We start from the raw sequence: 24,545 nt of genomic DNA on the forward strand, positions 1-24,545 counted from the left end.
TCTAATATGTTACAGAACAGGAGCAAACGTGTGGAAAAAGTCCATGTGGTTCTTGGGAATAAACCCTGTGATTTGGATTCACTTATTTCTACCCTGGCCTACGCCTACTTTCTTGACAAGGTAATGGAAAAATTGGACTGAGTGGTCTTAATTCAGTTTTTCCAGGTTGTTAAGTGAATTGTAAAAATATTTTTCCTGAGCAGTGATTTTATTATTGTGAGTTTTTAAAAGATAAATCATCAACATTTCTTTTCATACAAAAATGAATGAATGGTTATTAGATGATTTATTGAATAACATGAGAAAAATCAGTCCTGTTCTTCATTCCTTATCCTTGTCCTCTCCTGGTTTCCCAGGTACTCTCTAAGAGGCAAACAGTGACAGGTGAAGGGAAAAAAGTGTGAAATACCTCTTTTATTTATTTTTTTTTTAACTAAGTGAAGGGGAGAAAACCTGAAACAGAAAATCTAGGCTGTACCTAATTGCTTACTCTGTTAAAATACCATCCCTATGAAAGACAGGTCCAGTTCTCACAAAAGCACACCTATGTTACAGGTCAGCCCTCCTGATGTTCTCTGCTTACCTGTGTTGAACATACCAAGAAAAGACTTCAGCTACTTCACTGAGACAAGATTTATTTTGGACGAGCTGAAAATCCCAGAGTCATTCCATATCTTCCGAGATGAAATCAATTTGCATCAGCTGAATGCTGATGGGAAATTGTCTTTAACGCTTGTAAACAGCAGCATGCTGACAAGGTATTGCGTTTTACATACACTAAGGTGGCTTATGTGAGTTTGAGCTGTTTCAAAAATTACATTTTTTTCTGTATTAGTATTGATATCGCTATATTAACACAGACCCAAAAAAAGGAACCTAAAATGTATTTTGTCTCCCTTTATGTTGAGTAACTGTAACAAGGTGAACAGTCATCTTTGCATCACTTTTAGTGGAACTTCCAGTTTTAAAAACCTAGTGTTTTCACACCTCTTAGATTAGATATTTTAATTTAGTTAAATAGTCTGGAGGTTTCCTGTGGCCAGTAGATAAGAGATCAGAGTTTTTTTTCCTGCTTCTTAGTTAGCTTTCCTTTGAGAATCTTAAATGGATTTGCAGGTGCCCACACACTAGGATATGTGCTGTTGAGATGGCTGATGGATTATAGTGGTCTTTACCAACTACAGCCTTTCAAAAGGCTCAGAGTTGATGTCGGGAAGATCATGGTCCGGATACCCATCCTTAAAAGGGACCATTTACAAGGCCGTTGTGAATCTTTTATGAAGAGCCTCTTTATAATGGTCTGCCTGCCTTCCCCAGAGTGAAGGATGCTCTTTACTTCCAGCTCTCCTTAGAATTTCATTTAAGACATTCATTAAATAGCATCCTGTAGATCCATGGTACTCTGAGAAGTTTATAGATTAGAGTAAAAGTAGGGAAAATCTGAAGGAAAAAATATGTGTGGATGTCATAGCTGTTGGTGTGTTAAGTGCCGTCAGCTTAGTGCATCATTCACTCCTCAGAGCAAAAATTACCCGTAGGTCTGCTTTATGTTTATTACTGTCACTACCTCTTTCTTCCTTCTGAAGAATTACAATTAGTATTTTACTATGAAAATTAGTTTGGCTTGGTTACTACTATTGTAAACAGAAACATAAAGTATCTAAATGCAAAAAAAAAAAAGAAAAAAATTTTTTGTAAGTTTTCAGAATATTCAGTTGGGAAGATCCTAAACCTCCTTCATATAATGACGGCTGTTTTCAGCACATGTAGAAATACTTTTTTTCAATAGTTTTTAGTACATGCTGTACTTAGTGATGTATCAAACAGTTAAAGAACACTGAACACTTAATTTAAGAATCACAGATTTAGGACCTCTGTGACATCCTTTGGCTTTATAGCAGATTTCAGGTAGCTATAACAATGCTGTCAGAGTCCAGAATTAAAAAAAAATATGTTGCACTTTCTTACTGAGTTGTCTATGTAGCTATGAAGATAAATATATGTATAACTTCTGAATTTGCTTGATAGTGAGGATAAAAGTTTGGAATCAGCTGTTGTCAAAGTCATCAATCCAGATGAGCAATGTGACAAGACCCTGGAGTTACAAGCATGTTCTTCCTCTTTAGTCGTAAAAGAGATTCTTCAGGAGGCACCAGAGTTAATCACTCAGCAACTGGCTTATCTCCTCAGAGGTGAGAGATTACTCTTTATATTAAATACTGAAAGGTTTAATGGAGTGTTTCTGAATTTGCTCATGCAGAAAGAGTGTGATCCATTCTTTGGTTAACAATCCCTTTAAAGACCACAGGAAGCTTCATAAAAGAAGCAGGGAGTAAAGAGTTTGTTAAAGAGTAGCATTATATTGAATATTAAAAATGTGCATTTAAAAATAGGCATGAGAGGTCTTTGCTGTATCACTAGACAAGAATATTAAATGAAGCTGTCTACTTACCAGCTGGGTAGCTGGAAAAGCTGTGCAGTTCGTTGATTCCAGGGGCATTGTGGACAACAATATGGATTGGAATCTAATATTTACAAGTTAAAGCTTCTCCCTTCCAATGGTTGTACTGTTTTTATGGAATGATATTTTAATGGCATGATGCAAAACTTTTGCTGTTTAAAAACAGTGTTACCAAATCTGCATTGTGTTCTCCTTTTCTTTTGTAGTGTATGCCCAGCAGAGCAGAAAGTGGGGATGGGCTTCAACAATCACTATTATTTTCTTCTCTGTCTTGGAAGTTCATAATTTATATTAATTTTGTTGGTTCATTTGCTGCATAGAAATTTCCAGTGGGAAATAAAACAGGTGTTGAAAAGAACAGTCAGTGCTTTTAAGTTATTAACTGTGCTTTAATAATTTTCAACAAATTTTATGGGTTTTAAGTTCTAATGATGTGAAACTGCTAAGTGTCCTTTTAAGAAATTAATGTGGGTATGTTTAAGGAGGATTATAAAAACTTGTCTACATTTAGACTTCAGAAGCAATGAGAATCTTGACAAATCATTGTACTCATCTCTATGATAACTAATAAACATGTTATAAGAAATCAAAAAGATTAATTTTTTAAAATATTCCACAGAATAAGCATTAACAGTAGCACAGCATTTAGCCTGCCTTGACAGTATCTTTCCATGCTAACAGACTTTAGTTAACTTGCCATGAAGCGTTTTTGTAAGCTCCAAATTTCTGTTGAGAAGCTCTCCAGGAGTCTAAGCAAATGAACAAGCATAATAATTGGTTTTGGAGGCAGAACAAAAAAAGGGTTTTTAGGGAATATCAGTATACTTGTTTGTTAGTGCAGAGTCAGAGGGAGAGGTCTGAATAATGTCCAAGAACATGTTCGAGTACTCCATGTGCCTGTGTCAGTTCTGTGCCTATAATATGTATCCAGATTAAAATTAAGTGCTTTTATTAGTGTTTGCATTAGAGATAGCACTTACAGTTTTGGGAAATATAGTAGCTAATTCTAATTTTTTTTAATCAATGAGTAATTACATTTTGATTATTACATTTGGTAGAGCAAATTTGAGGAACTTAGTGGATAAAAAGTCCCTGCATACCTTTTTTTGCATGGTATTAAGTGATTGGCAAAGCCTAGGGAACAAAACACAGCTGCACTTGAGACTTGGTGCTTTTCTACTTTTCCCAGCAGCTCAGGGACTGGTACAGAGGTTGCAGCAAAAAGGTTCTATTGTGTTTTTCATATTTTGCTATGTTACTTCCAGTGTAAATGTGTATATAGTTAATATGTCTAAACATCAGGTGAAGTTCAGAACAGAAGGCTAAATTAAAAGTTAGAGTGCTAAGAATTAGGATTTTATTTTCATAAAACTGCTGTTGTCTGAGTCTCTGAGCTGGGAAGCCTTCTTTAAGCTTCTGACTTTCCAGTGAGTATTTTGCTAGGAGACTTTTCAGATAAAAGAAAATCTCATGTTTTAATAATTATCATGTGGTGACCAAGACAGCTCAATTTGTTGACTGTTTTTGAAACTTCTTTTTTCTTAAAGTTTGTTAGCAGTTTTTAAATTCCAATAAAAAGGCAGATGTTATATACATGTTTAAAAAAAAAAAACAAGTCAAGAAAAAAGACATTTCCTGTGAAACTGAGCATTACTGATTTAGGCATTTTTATATTTAAAGATAATTTTTTTTTTTAGGTGAATGCTTTTCTGGTATCTTTTTCTCCTTATCAGACATTATACAAGCTTATTCTGCTGTTGGGCTTTTGAGTAGAGCCTGCTTGGACAATCAGTGTTGTATAGCCATATTTGCCTCAAGTTAGAGTTGTGCTGTCCCTGGATTTGTGCCAGAAGCAAACAATTACAGAACCTGCCAGAGTCCTGGGCCTGTATTATTTTATTTCCCAAGAGATGTTTATGAGGGGACTGTTGCCAAACTCAAGATCCATTAAACTGCTGAATCATTACATTCTCTGTTGCAGCCAGCTGGCAAGGATTTTATTCTAAGCACTCACTGTCAGGTATCTTGGGTCAATGCACTCTCAAAGAGGCCTCCTTATGTTTATTTGTATAAGGCCTTGAAGGATGCCACAAGGTGCAAACCACAACATGTAAATATAGACAGATTTCCAGCAAGAGTGTCTGCAGTTTTTTTAATGTGAATCTTTTGCTAGTGATGAGCTGCATAGTTGAGGTCTTTTCAAGCCCTGTTGGGGCAGTCTGACTTTGAGTAGAGAAGATTAGTTTGTTATTCTAGCCACCCAGACAAATGTTAAGAAATGCCTTTTTAAGGACTTTGGGAATTAGGCCAGTATTTTTTTTTTTTTGTTCTGTCTTGTACATTGATCAGATGGTTCTCATGCTCCTGCACTGACGTGTCCTTAATATATATACCCCGAAGAAAGGATCATTTTGGCACTTACTTGGACTGACACTTCTTTCTAATATATGAAAGCAGGTTTTTTTGGAGGCAGTGCTTTTCCTCTCTCTTCGCCAGTGACGTTTTATTCCAGTTTCATTGCATTCCTGTTAATTACAGTAAAGATTGCTTACTTGGATATATTTACAATTTTGATCTGCAGGTTTGTTTTTTTTTTTTGCGGGGGGGGGGGTTTAGCGTGTGAGGAGTGTTGAAGTATACTTTCCATAAAGGATTCATGGTTTTTCCCTCTTTCCTGTCCTTTATTTTTACAGGTTATGGGACAAAACCTTGACAGGAGAAATGCCTATATTTTCATTGTACTGTTTCTCTCAGCCGTAAACTTATAATTCAGGAGATGCTTGTGCTGTTCTTAATGTTTTCCCAAAACGACTTCTGCCTTCATTAGATCATGTTTAATATTAATGCACAGCAATTGCTTTTGGCAAAACTAATGCTTCGCTTCCAAACTGCTTTGCAAAAAAATAATAAAATGCACATTTTTAAGAGCCTTAGCCTATTTTCTAGTGACCTCTTCAGAAAAAAAAAATGTAGTGAAGTGTGATGTACACAAGAAATAATATTGAATCTTGTATTGCCTATTATATTTTTTTCTCTGCTTGTAAGCAGAGAGCAGCCACCATTATGCTTTCAGAAGCCCTAGGGGAGTTGCACCAACACTCAGTAAAATCTGCAGGAGATTTCCGAGACTGTGTATTGCTTTTACAGCAGGTATTTATAAGATAGCACATGACTAAATGGACTATGACCTCTGGTCAAGCAAAAATAACTTAAGTGACCTCTTTTTCTAAACTACCTGGAATCTTAACCCTCACAGGAATGCTGAGGCTCCCTGGGGTAGAAGAGGTGTGCCATTCTCTCCTGGTGATGAGGAGAGTATTGAAGACTGATCATAGCATTAAAGGACAAGTAAATGTTGATCTTGGGGCTTGCTGACACCCTAGTAATTTGAGAATGATCCTTTTCTGGCTTTCATCCCAGTAGAAAAGTTGTCAGTTGCAAGCACTACAATTTTGGTGTGACTAATGACAAAACCAGAGCCTTTTCGAAACCCTTCTAAGGTGTCTGCCTATTGTGAATGAAGGTTACATCATGTTGACTTCCAGACTGGTGAGTGTGGGTGGATATACAACTCACACCTCTTGTTCTTCTGCATTTTCCTGTATGTTTGTATTGGTCTTACCCAAATATTCATTCCCTGGAGCACACACAACTGTGGTAAAAGTTTAATACATTGTGTACCCGAGGAGCTTCTGTGCAGATGGACAGACTGCCTAAGTCATTCTTATACTACTGGGGGGCTTTACAGGATATTCTGCAGCCTTGCTCCAGTACGTGATGAATTTGAGCACATGTTGTAGATACAGCACTTTTTCTGGAGTCTCCATTTCCTTTGTGTGTGCATGAGCAATTTCCCTCACTGTTTCTAGAGGAAGGAAAAAAAGCAGAAAATTGCTGTTGCTAAAATACTTTATGCAGCCTGGTCCCTGAGCTGCCATTTATCCAGATGTAGCTCTGTGCTGACTGAAACCGTGTTGTGGGGTGTCTCAATCATTCTGGTCACCACTCCTTCCTAGAAAAGTGGAAACTTTGGAATGTATCTCAAGACTATATATGTAGCACAAGCACTATTATTTGCTATGGAGTTGAACAACAGAGGGATAGTTTTAGATGAATTGTTCTGGATGCTGCTGGTTGAGAAACTTTTTTCCTAGAGGGACTGAAAACCAGGCCTTGATAATGGGTATAGATATCTGGATACTTTATGTTTCAGTTATTTACCTGTAGAAATCTGAAATCTGCTTGTTATGTTCGGTACCTAGATTTAGAAATATCAGTCGGGATCAGTATGCGTGATTTTCATGCAGTCTGTATTTATTTTTTAATACTATTTAACAGTGCAGGAGCATTGTCTTAAGGTGATTGAAAGACTGACATAAAGAGCTGCAGTGAATTAAAAGAAAATTGGCAGTTACAATAGCTGTTATAGAGACAAAGAATGGAACTTCATGTATTTTTGTTTAACTCCAGAGATTAGTATGAGGAGCAGCTTTTGACTTATTAAGCATTATTTATTGTTTAGTCCACACAGGATTTGTTTAATAAGGGTATGTTTACCTAGCATGGCACAATTATTTTTTGTTGCAAGTGGTTTGTGAATTTTGAAGAATTGCTTCTTGTTATTTCATATGATATTGTAGGAGAAAAGGAAAATGAATATATAGTAAATGTTTGGATCCTAGCTCATCTGGTAAGATTGACGGTGGCAGTGTCAAGGTTTTTCATTTACACTTTTTTTCTCTGTGCTGAAGCCTACACACTTTGTTTTGCAGTAACTGTCTTACACACTTACTATACTTCGTTGCTCATTGACCCAGCGTGGTGCAATGAAATCATGCACTTGTTTGAAATTCTTGTGCACCATAAAGTAGTAAATTATTTCAAGGCTGAACTATAAGATTTTATTATCCTGAATTTACTGTGAGTGATTGGAAGCAAACACTGTCTTTAGGTATTTTGATAAATGGGATCCCAGTCTCCAGGGAATGAAAGGGTGACTTAGTGTGCAGCACACAGTTGTCTGAAAATACATGACTCACTTCTGTACTGTAGGGCAGTTCCAATCACTCTGAAGTTGTTTACTGGGTGATGTTTCTCTTAAATTTTAAAATTTTGATTGTCTGAATTGGTGTTTTTTTGGTGTGTCCATTGACAAGAGTTATCCAGAGTTATTTACATCACAGTGACAAATGACTTTAAGATCATTCAGTTCAAACACCACTGCCATGAATGGGGATACCTTTCTCTAGGTATGCTCTGAGCAGCCTGGTCCAGTCTGGCCTTGAGCATTTCCAGGGATGGGGCATCCCCATATTCTCTGGGCAGCCCGTTCTGGTGACTCACCATCCTCACAGTAAAGTATTTCTTCCTTTTGTCCTCCGAACGAACTCCAATGTAGGAGTTCAATGACGCATCTGTGGAAGGGTGGTTGACAATGTGGATTTGTGTTTCAAAACACAGCAGCACTTGGTCTGATGCCTGGAGAGAGGAGGATACAGGCTGGTGTGCCGTTGGCTGCTGCTGGCTGTGCCGCACAGCCGCGTTGATGTACAAGCATGCTGCACACCGTGGCTACACTGCCACCAGCCAGTTTCCTGTAGCAGAGGCATTGAAGAGGCAGCAGCCAGTTCTGATTTAGGGGTTTCATGTTAGGAAGATGTTTCCATGTGAAACTCTCAGTGAACTCTCAGCAGCAACAACCGCCAAGAAGTAACCTCCAAGAAGCAATACAGTAAATCATCTTGTACCTCTTTGATATCAACAGGAGACATTGATTCTTTGTCTTATCAATGTTTCAGGGAGTATTCTCTTCAAGTGCATGTCTTTGGAAGCTGACAAAATGACCGAGCACCAGGAGAAAGTACTGTCAGTTTTGGAGGAAAGGTTTCCAGATCTTCCCCCGCGAGAGGAAATTATCTCTGCTCTCCAGGAGACTCAGTTTAACACCCAAGGTAGTGCAACTTCCTTCCATTTTTCAGACATGTTACAAATTTATTTGTGTAGTTGTATCAGAATACTGTTTTATTGTGTGTGGTGAAAATAGGTGCAGCATGCTATCTTCATTGACAGTTAAAAGTTGTATATTAATTTTAAATTAAGCTCCTTACATTCTAAATCATGGAATTAGGATTTTTTTTGAGGAACTACTTAGCTCATAAATGATGTTGTATTGTTTTTATGGATAAAGTTAACAATTCATATTACATATTGCTTTTACAAGTGTATGTTCATCAAGAATTTATGTTGATTCACATGGTCATAAAAAGTGCGTCAGCCCATGGGAAGAAATTGTATTGCAATTGCCCACGTTGTGTAGAAGTAGATTTTGTATTATGGCCCAGATTTACTAAGGGCTTTGTATATTTGAAGTCAATTTGACAGCAGACTCAGTTTAAGGAAGCAGCAGGAAAGTTGCAATTCTTTTCCTTTCTTCTGATGGAAATACTGAGTAGAAGTATTGAGTGATCTAAAGTGGCAATGTTTGAACTCAAAATTTAGCAGGCTTTTGAAGAGATGCTGTGAAAGCTTGAAAAAAAATGGTTGCAATAACTCTTACAATTTTTACTGGCGTTGGCTGCCAAGCTCTTACCAAAGAGTGAGTATTAAATTCCTAGGGGTATTCTCTTTTGGATGTATCAGGTAAGCACAGGGTCCATGCAGACTCAAGCTCTTTATTTGCTCTCTATCTGCCCATATGCAGAAAGTAGTCATTGAAATTCAGACCATCAGCCTGAGACAGCTGCCCTGTCTGTTAGATAAGGGCAGATTTTGAGGTGCTGCTTCTTTTGCCTTTTCTTTCAGTGAGATTACAGGGTAATTTAGTTCAGGTGTATAAAGCTTCACATGAATTCTCTTAAGTTCCTTTACTCAATCAGTAGAATTCAGGAATGAACTGTATGCAGTCTAGATTGGAAAGTAGTGGTGAAAGTGGCTTTTATGGAAGTCAGTTCTTAGTTCTGCCAGTTGCCAGGGAAAACAGTTTAGTACTGTTTGTCATTATGTTTTCTGTAATATCAAATGCAAAACTTGGACAAGTATATGTAGTGGGTGTAGTCTGCATGGTACTGGTTGCCAGTAATTTATGTATATCACATGAGGCATGGGGAGGGCACTGTCATGCACTCTTCTTTTTTTTTGGCTTATAACTCCTGTTTTCTGTGTATTACAAGGCACATATTTACTGTATATTCATATACATATATTGCATGTGGCATTTCTTTTAGTAGGATGCTGCTGAGTTTCAGGAGCCCCTTGAAGGATGTAACCTCTACTAAGTATTTTACCTAATATACTCATTATTTGGGGCAATATTAGGACAATGCAGCCAAAATATTTCTCAGTTTCTGGCAGAAATCATGATTTATTGGCCTGAATTAATTTAAGGCACAATAGGTTGCAGCCCCCCAGAAAGTTTGTAGGTTATATAAAAAATTTTTTAAATGACAGATGCGTAAATGTTCATCTTGTCATTGGATTGGCTGGAGTAGCTGGACTCTATACAGGAACAGTAATGAAAGGATTAATTTCTTTGACTCAGATTGGTATTTGTTTCCCTCTTGAAAATAATTTGTACAAACACGTGGTGGATGTTAAACTGCTGTACCTTGAAGGTTGGTAGGTGTTTTAGTTGTTGCCCTGCACTGACATAGGTGGCTTGCAGCATTCTTTACGTAGGCATTTGGTTGTCGTGTCTGTGTTGCAGTAATGTGATGTAGTTATGTTCCTCTACATAATATGCATTTATTTTGAGAATCTTTGTTGCATTTTAGGAAAACACATCCAATGAGGGAAACTTAGTCACTTGGATTTTCAATATATTGGGCTTAAACATACCAATATGTCTGGTTGCAATTCCTGTTTTACACCATTATTTCTGATTATAATGTTTCTATGGTACATAAACATATACTTAGTGATTTGAATGAAAGAATGAATGATTTGAAGGAAATCAGGAAAACCCATTGGTGTTATCAATTCATGAAGAAGGTCAAGAAAGGTTGAATGTCTGTGTTTACAGAGTATCTTAAGTTCCTTGCTTTTGAATATTTCATAAACACCATTGTAGTCCACAGGTGCTTTACAATATATTAATTATTTCAGAAGTAGTTTTATATTTGTGATTTCATATTAGGCCATAGAAATTGCCTAGCTATACATTTATCATCAGCTGGAATTAGGTTCACTTAAAAACTTCAGTGTTCACACAAGAACACAGGTGTTGCAGTAGACTTAATTCTTCATACTTGTTGTTAGTGTGTATCCTCCATTAAATCTCTTCCTTTCTTAAAAAAATCCCTCTAGAAACATTAAGCATTGAAATATTAATGTTACCTTTAATTTTCTCATATGACATCCTGAAATACAGAAAGAAGGTTCAGGATTAAGGTCTAAGCTGTGTTTTTAATTTACGCATCTGTCAGCTGCAGATAATTGTATATATGGAAATTTGTTTATTCTCTTAAACAGGTGTGAACATTGAGGAGGTTATGCTCAAGGATCTCAAGGAGATTTCAGATGGAGAAATCAAAGTAGCAATTAGCACTGTGTACATGACACTGGAGGTAGGAGAAACTTGAAATATGTTTAACAGCCTTATTGCACATGGAGATAGTTCTTTTAAACAGAATGTGAACAAGTTATTTTCCCAATATTTTCTTCCAGTATGAGCAGAATTTTTAGTGATTTAGTTAACTTTGAGAGAACTATTGGCTATTTGTTATCTGACTTCCATTATTATGATATTATAATTATTCCCTCCCTTTAGATTGTACTATGGTGTGTTAAAAACAATGGCATAAACAATTTGGAACCTTTGGGTGAATTTAAGGTGTGAGCTTTCTACCTTGATCTGAAGAGAGTTACATATTGCTGGATTTTATTTTAAAATATTATTTTAATAAGAATGCTTAGATCACTAAACAATGACATGATTCTGTTTAGACATGGTACTGTTATTTTTGATTGAAGTTTGCATACAGGCATATTGATTAGTAATAAAACCTAAGTGATCTGAAGAAAATATCAATAGCAAAAACATCTTTATAAAGTATATGTTTGTAATTTTCAGTCTCTTCATTTTCATGAAAGTCATGTATACAGAAGTATTTGAAATGTAAAAGAAATTTCATCTACTTTTGCACTAAATCAAAACTTGTTTTTAATATTAAATGCTGCAAAAAAAATCTCTTGAATAGTTATTGTGTTGTATGTCCTAAGAGATTTCTTATAGTATATGTCTTGTGATGCATTTTACAAAAAATAAGATGCTTCTGTGGTTGAACAAGTTTTGGTTACAATCCAGCTAATAATTACCCATAGATTTCTGCTTGCATACTGAAATATAGAAAGCAAATTAGGTTGCAAAGCTTCAAGAAATGAAGTAGAATCTGTTAGTTTTCAATTAGTTGTTCCAATATTAAGCAATCTTTGCCACCAAAACAACACTGCTTATGAGCCATAATTTGATCCTAAAAATTAGGCTGAGGCTGGGTGGAAAGGGGATGGGGAAAGAGTGTTGTAAGATAAATCCCCAAAAGAGAAAATGGGATCTTATAAAGTTCTTAATAAAATCCTCATCTTTTGTTTTACATCTTTCTCTTTTACTCAGTCAGTTTCAGTTAACGGTGGATGGAGCTAGGAGCTAGCTTTAGCATTACATAATCTTTTTTGTTTATTTTACATTAAATCATGTTGGATAACTATGTAGAATACAGACCTTGTGCTCCACAGGTTTAAGCTCCAGGCGAATCTGGTCTGACCTCTTCTTTGCAACTCTATATGCTCAAATTATTGTAACTCAGATCTTGTCTTCCTTTTGTTTGGATCTTACAATTCGGCTTTATCAAGAGTAGGTGTTTCTAGTTCTCAGAGTAGGCAAATTTTCAGCCTATTTTCAGTGAAGTGTAACATTTGATGCTGACTTACGTAGGCAAAGAAGTCTTAAGATCTGGTGGTCAAGCAATAAATGCTTCATAGTTGTTTTTCTTACATAGCTAGGAGGGCAGAGGAAATTCATTTGCCTGTAAGAACAAACTGAACAGATTTTACTGATAGATGATTTTTTGTCTCTGTCTGTGAAGTAATTTTATTACTAGTATTTCTGGTGGGATTTCTTTCTGGAAGTGACAGGTACCTTCCTTTGCTTTTTGCTCTATTGCTGTGTTGTGAATAGTTTGTGCCATAGAGGACTAAGTTTTCAGGAGCGCAACTACTTTTTTCTTCCTAGGTATAATGTTTGTAAAATTATTGGGATGGAGATGTGTTTTGCATTTGCTACATTACTGCTCTTTGTTGAAATGAAAACACCCCAATTTTTGGTGCTTGGCCAGTAAAAGATGGTTTTTTACTCGGTTGTGTTAGCAATAGGGATCACATGTAGTTACTTCATCCAGTGTCAGAAGCACAATACATACAAGAAAATGAATGACAAAACCATCCAGATCTTTCTGTTCAGTTCAGAATTCTGTTATGAGCTCAAAATACACAGACTTTAATGAATTCACAATTTTCTCGGCAATGATAGTGGTAGTTTGTTATTCATTCTTAAAGTGCTCCACAGATGTTACCTGATTAAATATTAAGGAAACATGAAGCGCAGGCTTGGCAACAGGTGTTGAATCTCTGGTGTGTTTGTGGTTTTGCTTTTTCAGAAGTATCACAAGTCACTTTTTTTCCTTAATAATCAACAAATATGCAAGAGTATCTTCCATTAAAATGCTTTCTGTAGGGCAGTCATTTTGTGTAAATGTGTTTAGGTTTCTCTAAAGGTGATTATCTCAACAAATGCAGCTTTGCATTTGTTGAGATAATCACCTTTGGATCTGACTCTCCTGGATTCAGGTGGTATTGAAGCTGTAAATCAGACCTGTGTCAACAGTGACTGGATCTCAGAATGTATGCTGCTTGAATTTTACATATGTAACCACTTTATTTTTGAAGAGAAGGACGAAATAAAAGTGGCACTGCCCAGATCACAGTTATTATTGTAGCCTTTGCTAGAAAGTTTCTCCCAGTCACAATCATGATTACTCCTAAGATATTGTAGCAAAATTCAGTGCATGTGTTACAGTTAATTTCTCTTACATTTTGTTATACCCTTAGAGTATCTTTTGCTGCTTCTCTGCTAGAATTCTCTTGGAAATGAGATTTGTCTTCTCAATGTGGCTTTCTGGGAAAGTAGTATTATTCCTGGGAAATAAATATTTCTGTTGTAAAGCCAACTCTGTTCTCTGCTTTTGTAAGTGTAGTGCACTGGGAGAATGATCGAGGTTTCAGGAATGTTCAGTTCGGTTGAAATGGCTCATTATAACATAGATTAATGATATGCTTGTTGGACTAAGTCTTTTTCTGTTCTTCATGAAAATTCATTCTAACTGCTCACAGAACTTGTGATTATAGAAAATGAAGTACCACCTGAGGAAGCAGGTCACTCAGTTGAAAACAAGTTCTATGACTGTCTGCTACTGACTGCGGCAGACAAGGGGGTGTTCTGAAGGTCTGTTGAGGTTCATGCCTCTGGCCATGGCTTCCACATACTTCATAAAGACAGTTTCCAGGTAGTGGGGGTTGTATGCCACTTATAAAAGCTTAGAGAACATGTCAGAGCTGCGCTGAAGGCTGCTGTCACCCATGTTGTTACCTCAAGAAAATGACCTGCATGTTCATGCTACTGTGGAAAGCTTGGCTGTCCATAGTCCAGATGAGTTTGGGATAGTACCAATAGGAAGTTCTATCTCTTGTAACAACTTGCCCCATTGTGGCTTTATGCCTCAGAGGAACTTACAGTAGCAGTTCCAGCAACAGAAATTTAAGAAATGTAAAAGTGTTTGGGTGCACGGTGTATCATCTTCCTATTAAAAAATAGTTGTATCTTGGAGAAAGATTTTATTTTTAAAGCTATTTTGTAGTATTAGTAAGAAATGCCACTGTTTCATAATTTGGACAGTTTATTTCTGCATTTTGAAAAGTGATGTTTTTAATATTTATGTAAAGCAAATCAGGGACCTCTGTCTTAGCTGAAGCATGTCAAACAAGTGCTAGGTGGACCATTACACCTGAATAAGTGAGATTACAATATATGTCTTTGAAGATTTGAACTTCTGTTGTCTGTCTATAATGATTATGTGTATGTATTGTGTATTTGGGAACTTTTTTTCTCTTGGTATAAATATAAGCGTATTTTAAATGGCAGATTGGTCCATGAATTTGTTTTTAATGCAAAAGACAAAACAAGAAGCAAACCCCAAGTAAACATGTTAACATTTAATCTTCCAGTAATGGAATTGGAAACAAAATTCTCAGCAACTTACAATAGCAATGCAGTTCAAAAGTATTTTTCTGATGCCTGTTGTGAGAAGTTAGGGTATGTAAAATAAATGATGTATAGAGCTGTAGGAATGCGACTTTTGCAGACTACCTTATGTCTAAGGAACATTAAACATAGGGTTCTCGTTTAGCAAATAAATAACCATTCATTTCAATGGCTGCATAGTCTGGACTTCTGTGCATATTTTTGTAAAGATGAGAAGAGGCCATTAGGGATTTAATATAAAATAAATCGCCACGGGGTCTTCTTGTAGTCCTAGTCTTTCTGCCACATGGTGTGTCACTAATGTGCATAAATGGGCTTAAATGAATTTGTTATCTGTATTACATTTGCAGTATGTATATATTTATATATTATTTTTTAATTGTGTTTAAAAATAAAACATTAAATACATCATTTCTGAGAGTTGAAAACATACCATTTGTAAATAAATCAACCTTAATTAAGGTCTTAAAATGTCAGTGTGTGATATCTGCCTTAGGAAAATTTATAACATATATAGTACATAAAGCTTAAACATACTTTCACTTGCTTTTTCAGAAATACTAAGAGGCTAAAGTCATAACCTCATATAACTGAGTAATGCAGCCACACGTGCATTAATGTAAATACCACACTCATGCTTAAACATCAGACTGCCGTCTTCTGGAGGACAATGGCTGTCCAGTTGATGCCTCAGGTCATCCAAAGTACCCCAGTTGTGACAAGTACAATCCAAGGCGTGGAGAGGTTAGGCAAGCTGAATTCTCTATAGTGACTTCTCTAAAGATATGAAAAGAATGTGGTGGGGAGAACCGTTTAAGTGGTAGTTTTGAGTGGTTGCTGTTGCAGCCAACTGGGAAATAAACCAGGCCAGACTGAGCAGTGACAACTGTTCCTTAGCTGCCTCCCAGGATAAGAACGAGACCTGGCACTTCATGTGCATTTATACAAATGTGCAGAGCCAGGAGAATAAACACTAGGAGCTCGACACCCAGTCCAAAAGTTAGGGTATCACGGGAGTAACTAAAACATGATGGGACAACTCCCATGACTGGAGGAATATGACGGATGGCTATAGGCTGTTTTGTAAAGAGAGTCAGGGAAGAAGAGGAGGGGGACTGGCACTTTAAGTTAAGGAGAACCTCAGATGTACAGAAATCAGCTACAGTGACCATAGGAAGCCCTATCAAATGCCTCTGGGTCAAGGTTAAAAGGGTCATCTCAAAGCAATATTGTGGAGTTTGGGGTCTGGTTGTGCACTCTGAAGGTTAGCACTAAGGCATAGGTTTTAGATTTTAGAAGAGCAAGCTTCAGCTTGCTCAGATCTCAATTGAAAGGGAAGCTTCCGTGGAGAATAAAGGAGTTAGCGATTGCTGTGAGTTTTTGGAGATAGCTCTCATGAAAACACAAAACCAGGTCATCTCCTTCAAAAGGAAAGGAAGTAGGTAGAACATGAGACCCTCTTGGTTTAACTGTGAGCTTCTGAGTCTGTTCAGGACCAAAAGAGAAGCACACCAAGATGGAGAGAGAGTTACAAATCTATTGAGAACCACAAGAACATTGCCAGGGCATGAGATGCTGTTAGAAAAGCAAAGGCTCAGCTTGAGTTGAAAGAGATGTCAAAAACTACAAGAAGGGGGTCTTTGAGTATATAAACAACAAGGAGAAACAGGAGGGCACTGCTGGCCCAATGTTAAATGGGAGGAGTGAATTAGTCACCAACAGCACTGAGAAGGCAGAAGTTCTCAACACTTCCTTGACCTCTGTTGCCACCAGCTCAGCTGGACCCTAGACGCTGGAAGCAAAAATCTGTGTTGATGCAAACAAGACCCACTGTCAGGGAAGAAAAAATTGCTGTGTGGCTATTACAGGAACTTGGCTCCTGCAATTTGATAGGACCTTACAGTGTCCACCCAAGAGTATTGGAGAGCTGGCTGGAGTCATTGTGAGGCTGTTCTCCATAATCCTAGAGAAATTGTGGAGATCAGGAGACATCCCAGAAGACTGGAAGAAGGCTAATGTCACCCCCATCTGCAAGAGGTGCTTAAAAGAGAACCCAAGAAATTACAGGCCTTAGAAAAGTTATGACACAAACCCTTCTGGTAGAATTCATTTCAAGTCAGATGAACGAGCTGATTGGGAAATGCCAGCACAGGTTCACCAAGGCCAAACTGTGCTTGACAAACCTGATTGCCTTCCAGGGCAAAGTAACCTGCTTGGTTGATGGGGGAAAGCAGTGGACGTGGTCTGCCTGTGTTTCTCTAAGGCTTTCTCCAAGGTCTCCCACAGCTTTCTGGTGAAGTTGTGTAACAAGTCTGCTGGACAACTTCCTGTGCAGCTGTTGTGTAACAGTCTGCACAAGCTGCCCATGCAGTGGGTGGGGAACAGACCCACAGGCAGCACCCAGAGTGGGGGTAAATGGCTCCTTCCCCAGCTGGGAACTGGCACAAGTGGGGTCCCCCAGGGATTGGTGTTGGGCCCAGTGCTGTTTGGTGTCTTCATATGTGGTCATCCAGAGCACTTAAAATCACTCAGGGATCAAGTGAGCGCTTTGCAAGGGAGAGCCATGCTGCAGGAAAACCTGGAAGGTTTAGGCTGGAGAGTGGGCAGGGTGTTGGACCACATTGTTAAGAGTGCTTTTGACAAATAAGTTTGGACTATGTCATCCTTGTGATTTCTTCTACCTGTTATTCTGTGATTCAAAAGAGTGCTTCCTAATTGAGTATGTGAAATCAAATGGCAGCAAAAATGACATTACAGGAGTTAGTAGGATTGCTTATAGTTTTCATATCAGATTCCTTTCAGAAGGTGTGATACGAGCTAACATTCCCCCAGTCAATGAGATGCTTCTGCATGAAGTCATGTAGGATGTTATTATGGTTTCTTGAGATTTGAGAAAAATGTGAGCTTGTAAAACTGGCTAAGACCATTACATTTATGAATCTTCTCAAATCAGCACGTACTGATTTATTCAACTGTCCTTTTCGCAAGTTATATTCGATTATTTTATTCTATAGTACTGTCATAACAGATAGTAAGTCAGAAGCATGATTTTTTGTACTCGAAGTATCGCTGAAAAAATGTGCAACGTAAACAGTGGAATCACTGCAAGGTGCGCAATGGCATGTTTTTAGGATTTTATTTTTATTTCACTGTGTGAATAAATTGGGTAGATGTCATTGGTTATAATTAGTGTGGAATCTGCTCTAATTTGGTCCAAGTTATCATTTACAATTTTGCCTTTAATGGCTTAGTTCAGTCTTGTTTGAAAAGTTAATAAACAACGTAAAATAGCTATGAAAATTATCAAAGGAATGAGTAGAAACAATTACTAACATTCCAGTAAAAATGTGCTTGTGCTCATAAGCACATTGTTCAAAAAGATAAATCGTTTTATTTTGTATAATTTATGAAATGTGTTTAAATAAATGAAGGTATTTTCTTTATGAAATACAGTGTAAAATATGCACTATTTTTCAGCTAAGTAAAATGCTATAATCTTCCGTATCATTATTGGCCTGTATTTCTGACTTATACAAAGCTGACTAATTTATCATTTGTATACTCTTCTAGTTCTTGTCAGTAGCACTCAGCTTAGCTGCTTATGGGGCATAGACATTGACAGCGGGAGGTGCTGTTTTGAGAAACGTTCAGCATAAAGAGTTGTTTCTATGAAATTTAATGCACTTAAAAAAAATGCAGTGTAAAACCTAGCGCAAACATTTAATATTTTAAAATCTGGCTGTAATGCATAAGAATATAATAACTGATAATAGTTAGGGATGACAATAGGAATATTACAGAAATTATATTTTCTCCTATTTAGTTTTTGTTTTTTCTTTGCTATTGCATGGGAAACAAATAAATTAAAATGTTGGACTGTTGATCCAACTTTACATTGTAGCTCTAGCTGTAAATAAAAGGGCATTTTGAGTTTGCTAGTGTTTGTGTTCCGGTACTACAGAAGCCAGCAATTCTGTGGATAAGATGTGGAGGGAGATACAGTGTATTTCTAAACAAATCTTCTGCTTGGTGACTGCTTTCTGTTTTTAACGTAAAAATCTTAAAATCCTTCCACTTCTGAAATCATGTAATGTTTATTTAGAATAGTGATATTTTGATGCAGAAATTCCATGAAGTTTGTCTGATCTGTCTTGAAATACTACTCTTGTTCCATTTGGCAAAGCATGTCCTAAAACATCTTCTGAACTGTAACATAAAGGAATGCCTAATACTTTTAAACATTATAATAGCCTATGTTTTTATCATGCACCACTGAATTTTATGCCTTCTACTACATATCAGAAGCCCAGACCTGAAACTGTTGGATGTTTTAGGATGTAGGAAGATTTTTGAATTTGGAATTAGGCAGATCAAGTGCTCTGAAAGATTTTAATGATGCACGTGTGTTCTCTGTTTAGTTGATGATGGGAAAGATCCTTTTCTTCACTCTGTAACTGGGTACACTCTCAGGACTTGAAGTCAAGTGTTTCGTTTAACCAGAAACTTCAGGGTTTATTTAATTCTATGTGCATTTTTGTATCTTTTATTTATGATACAGAGATTTTAAAAATTACAAAATAATTCAGGTTAAAAGCCTTCAGCCCTTATTTGAATTTTCAGATTTTCAAATTAGCTGAGAATACTAATTGTACTAAAGACTAGTATACTAAAGTCCTTTCTTTCTTGGAGACATATAACATTTTCTCAGAAGGATCACCACTTCTATATTCAGAATTATTCACAGCTTCTATGTATCTCCACCCAAATGTAGTTTCATCATAAAGCCACTGCAAGAATGGTATTCCCTAAAAAATGTAATTTCTTCTGCAACTTCATAGTGGCTTTGTTTGGGTTCATTAAATACTTTGTGTATTTAAATCAGTACATATTAAGTCTGACCTGCAGACTCTTTGAGCCAGAAAAACCAACATTCAGAACTCCTGTGTATGTTGTGAGACTGCAACATCTTACTTTCTTGCCATTTTTTTCCATATAGACTTGATAAAGACTAAAATGAAAATTCCTTCAGGGTAATCTTGCATTAATTGCATGATAAAGACATTTATTATTTTCTCCATAAGAAATTCTGTGCATGAACATACACTTTTTGTCCTGAAATTGCTGCATTTCTGAAATGAAACAATATCTTTAAGCAAAGTTGCTTAGTGCAGATTGAATTTAATTACAAAAAGAAAGAAAAAATGTAGGAAGGTCTACATTTCTTGTTTTTCTGGCTGTTTTTTTTTTTCTCTTAATTACTTTTTCAGTAGAATAAATCTCAGTATTTTGAGTTTTGTAACTTTCTACTTACTTGTGATTTGTGGTTAATTTAAAAAAATGATCCTTTGACCAGAAATTCAGGGATGGAGAGATTTTCATTTGTCACAGTAACATAATTTTTGGGTTGTTGTACAAAGCCAGATAGTTTTTGTTACTGTTCATACTGAAAAAAAAAAAGACAAGCTGCAAGCAGAACAGGGTACTTTATTCAGCTGTGATCATGTAGATCTCAGTGTGTCTGAATTTCTTATGCCTATTGGGTGTCTGCCTTCCAGAATTCTTACTTCTAAACAGAATACAAACACCACAGCTCTTAGACTGGTGAGGAAGAACCTGTTGAGGCCACTAAGTTTATGCCAAAGCACAACAGTAGCAGCTGTTTATTTTATCTTCCCCAATTATGAAAAAAATCACAGTTTTTGCATTAAAGCTATTATACAACCTTTTCATACTTCAGGAGGATGAGTTCTCTCAGTTCAGTGAGAAAGAATTAATATGTCTGAATACGGGCCACTTTGTTCTGTGGCTCAGGTCAGACAGGATTATAGAACTGGGAGTAAAACGAAGCAGAGAACCTGATAAGTTATCGATTTTCATTTTTGGATGATTTTCTTCCTTCTTTACATGAGCAACTAAAACTCTTGGGAAAAGTCTCTCCTTCCCTGGAAGCTACCTTTACGAACAAAATGGATCAGCTGGTATCTGTTAAAGGTTCTGGGACTTTCTACAGAAGGATAAATGTCACTGGTAGATATATTGTAACTTGGCTGCATATTATCCTTCCCATCTTGCTGCTGTTGTTGCCTTAGTCACATTCTCAGAGGAATTTTATGACACTTGATTTTCTCTCCGTCCTTTATGGGGGTCAGGGGGGAGAAGGGAAGGCCTAGACTTAGAGGAAAAGAAAGGTAAGAGTGAACAAGGTCCACAAGGAATGATTGAACAATGAATCATCTGCATTCCATTCTTCATTATTTTCCCTACAGCAAGATTGCCAGAGAGATGTGGTCAGCAATCTGTGCCTGAATTCCACATGCAGAACTTGATTGTTTTTAGGTTTCATGGATGACAGCCCTCTGTGGATGCTTATTTCCTTGTCAGTGTTTGTCACAGTCTAGTAAGGAAAAAAGCTGAAATAGATTAATTTTGTACCTTAAATGGGAACTGTTAGGTCAGCTCTACAGTTGGTAGAACACCATGGACGGAGACTAGTTCTAGATTGTTGCATTGGGAGAAGAATTTGAGGATGAGTTTGAATAAATGGCAACTGTACAACCAGGAACCTCTGTAATTGTATTTGAGAACCAAAACTCTTAACTGAATACTGATTTAAGTGTAATTCTTTTCATATTTCATTTCATATTCTTCTGAAAATATATTTGTTTTGGTCTAAAAGGTATGTTACCGTGTTCTTTCTAATATAAACAGTGTTATTTGGGTTGCTTCTGAACATTTTCTATTAAACAAGACTTTCTAAATAAACAGGCTAGATGTAATTCAGATATAAAATAGTGATTTTCCTTTCACATCTCTCAGTTGAGTATTTGCCATATGGGTTGCTCAGCATTACACTCTCAGCAGGTCTAATTTATGGTAAACACACAGTGAGTGAACAGAAAAAAAGGCAATGAAAATATTCATGTTCTCCCATCATTCCATTTTTTTAAAACTGAAATCAGCTTATTCAGGTTCAGCCCATATAGCTGTGGTACTTAGTTGAGCATGTGTGTATTTCCCACTCTCCTGGGAGTTTGTGAAGACTGAAATGCTGCACTTTTCTTGCCATGAGACTGATTTGCTGGAGCTTGCATGGCAATGTGTAAATTATCCCTTCCTCACTCTGGTCTGGCCTGCTGCCAGCTGCCCCAGGGCTGTGCTTTCTCCATGAAGGGCAGTTGGTGGAAAACACTGCTTTTCTTGCTTTGGTGTGGGGTGCTTTAGCTTTGCCCTGCACCTCTGCAAGAGGATCACCAGTTAAATGAATGTGTTCATCTTCTGGGCCACTGCTAGGATTCGGTTCAGACACAGAAGGAGGTACAAAATAAATAAAAATGGTATGTTTTTTTCTCAGCCACAGCTATAGAAATATGTAGCATCAATATTTTGAAAGCCTCCAATCTCCAGTGAGCTCCTGGGGCTTTCTCTTAGTACTGTGTACATACTTTCTTTCTCGGTGTGGGTTCTCTTTTTCTCTAGGGACTTCACTGCAATTACTGTCCTTCAAGGACTCTTTAGAGCTTGGTCCACCCTGGGCCCTGTATGTAGCAGCAACCCAAGTGACCACTCTTCAATCAGTGCTTCCAGCCCAAAGAAAGAGTTTTTTCCCCACAGGTGGGTCTGCATTGCTATATTAAAAAATACCCCCAAAAAATCAGTTTTAAATTTGGAGCAGGCATATCTGAGCAAAAGAAAATCAGTAGCATAAATGGATGCATTTGTCCCAATAATAGAAATGGCTGCCATTATGCACTTCTTATTGTAATTGGTGATAGGACATGGGAAATGGCTTCAAGCTAAAAGAGAGTAGATTTAGGTTAGATACTATGAAGAAGTTCTTTCCTTTGAAGGTGACGAGGCACTGGACAAGGTTGCTTGTGGAAGTCATGGATGTCCCATCTCTGGAAGTGTTCAAGGGCAGTTTGGATGAGGCTGAGCAACCTGGTCTAGTGAAATGTGTTCCTGCCCATGGCAGGTTGCTTGGAACTAGATGATTTTTAAGATTGTTTCCAACCCAGGCCATTCTGTGATAATTCAGAACTGTTCATGATTCTGATCTAGAAAAATGTGCGTTGAACATTGAATAATCATGGTACAATTTCCTTTTGGCAACATTTCTCCCATGTGTTCAAGATAAAATAGTTAGTTTGCACCATCTGGAGGTATTTAGGTCAAATAAATGCAAAACTCTAAAACACTATAGCAGCATCCAGTGAAAGAGTTTTGCATTTATTTGTCTAAGCACAGTCACCACAGATTGTGGGTGTGATCGAGGTTGTGTATTTGGCTTGTGTATTAGTGTGTGCAGTTATATTTGATTTCCCCTTGTTCCTTCTTATGGGTAGGAGTTAATTGGAGTGACAGGTTTTGTTTTTCTGTTTGTTTTGGGTATTTTGTACTGCTCTAGTGTGCTGAGTCTTGTTGGTCTTCTCCGCAAGCTAATCTATAAATACTGATACCTGAATAATAGAAAGCATTGGTTGTTTTATCATCTATTATGAATTCTTCCTTCATGTATATAATGTGTATCATTAGCTTAATTGCTTATAGTGTTTCAGTCAGTTACACAGATCCTCTGAGGTAATGGAATTTTTTTTTTATATAAACAATATTTACTCAGAAGCCAAGCCTCAGCCTCTCTTACTGTGGACTTGGAGTACTAGCAGTGTAACTGTTAAACTCAAAGTAAGGTTTTAAAGATGCCCAGGTGAACAGAACCCTGAAAGTAGTAATTTCACTACTTATGCATTTAAATTTCTCCACGTATCAGCTGAAGTCTGGAGCCACTGGTATTCAGAGTGTTTGGGACTCTGGATTTTATGCCTTAAACTATTTTAGAACAATGTTAATTTAGTTCCCTGTGTCAACTGGCAGTAGGTGGGAAGTTAAAGTTAGTTAAGTGATGAGTGATCCTTCATGTATTGTATACTCAGTCATCATGAACTCACATTCTGAGCACATTTAAAGTTACATATAATTTGGCTGTGTTTTTTAATCCACATTAAAACGAAGAAAACAAGCATGGTTTCAAATGGCCCTGTGCGCTGTCAGTGATTACCTGTGCTTGATGTCACTGTCCTTCACAAAATGTGATAATAATGTTAGCTGAAAGCATAAGAACCAAGTTTGACTCCACAGAAGCAGCTGGAAATGAATAATCACGTGCTTAAATCTCCTAGGGACACACTGTTTGGCATATACTGCTGAAAGTTCCTCATACTTAGGAGTGACATACTTACGTTGTATCTCAGCTGGTGTGCATGAGGGAATATTCATTTCTCAGTGGTAACATGGAATTTGATTTTATAAAATGTTTTGATATACGTTTAATGGATTGAAACACTTTGAAGAAAACATACATTTCTGGTCTTAATCTACTTCAAAGGGGGTTTATAGTTCTGATGCCAGGCTTTTCTCATGTTTTATGTATAGGTAAATCAGAAGGTTATGTCTTGTCCAAGCCAGCAGGGAGCAGAAGCAGTCCTTTTCTGTGACATCCAGGAACATGATCAGTTGAACTCTAATAAATAGATGTTTATTGGGTAGATACTGCAGATGATTTAAAAAGGGATTATCTGCAGTTTGGGAAGAAGGTTATCTTAACAGCAGTGTATGCTAAAACTTTTTTTTTAATACATGCAAGTTGCAAGGGAGTGGTATATGAACTTCAAGATGGACTGAGGGCTCATGCCTGCAACTCTGTTATACCTCAAAATTTTCAAATGCAGTTATTATTTTGTAGTGCTCTTGGCGTAGAATACAAGCAAGGTTCCTGCA

General features: G+C 37.0%; 1 protein-coding gene across 2 annotated transcripts in view; it reads left to right on the top strand.

Annotated features, from left to right (window-relative positions):
* Positions 1 to 555: 555 nt before the first annotated feature.
* PRUNE2 (prune homolog 2 with BCH domain) overlaps positions 556 to 24,545 on the top strand; it is a 102,573-nt gene continuing 78,583 nt past the window's right edge. For both annotated transcript variants that reach the window (XM_058823614.1, XM_058823612.1), the window contains exons 1-4: positions 556 to 758; positions 2,029 to 2,192; positions 8,260 to 8,412; positions 10,928 to 11,022. In XM_058823614.1, coding sequence (XP_058679597.1) covers positions 748 to 758; positions 2,029 to 2,192; positions 8,260 to 8,412; positions 10,928 to 11,022 — 423 coding nt within the window. In that variant the 5' untranslated portion in view covers positions 556 to 747. The remainder of the gene's footprint in view (positions 759 to 2,028; positions 2,193 to 8,259; positions 8,413 to 10,927; positions 11,023 to 24,545) is intronic.

This window comes from Ammospiza caudacuta, chromosome Z (genome assembly GCF_027887145.1).
Source record: "Ammospiza caudacuta isolate bAmmCau1 chromosome Z, bAmmCau1.pri, whole genome shotgun sequence".
In the NCBI taxonomy this organism is placed as follows: Eukaryota; Metazoa; Chordata; class Aves; order Passeriformes; family Passerellidae; genus Ammospiza; species Ammospiza caudacuta.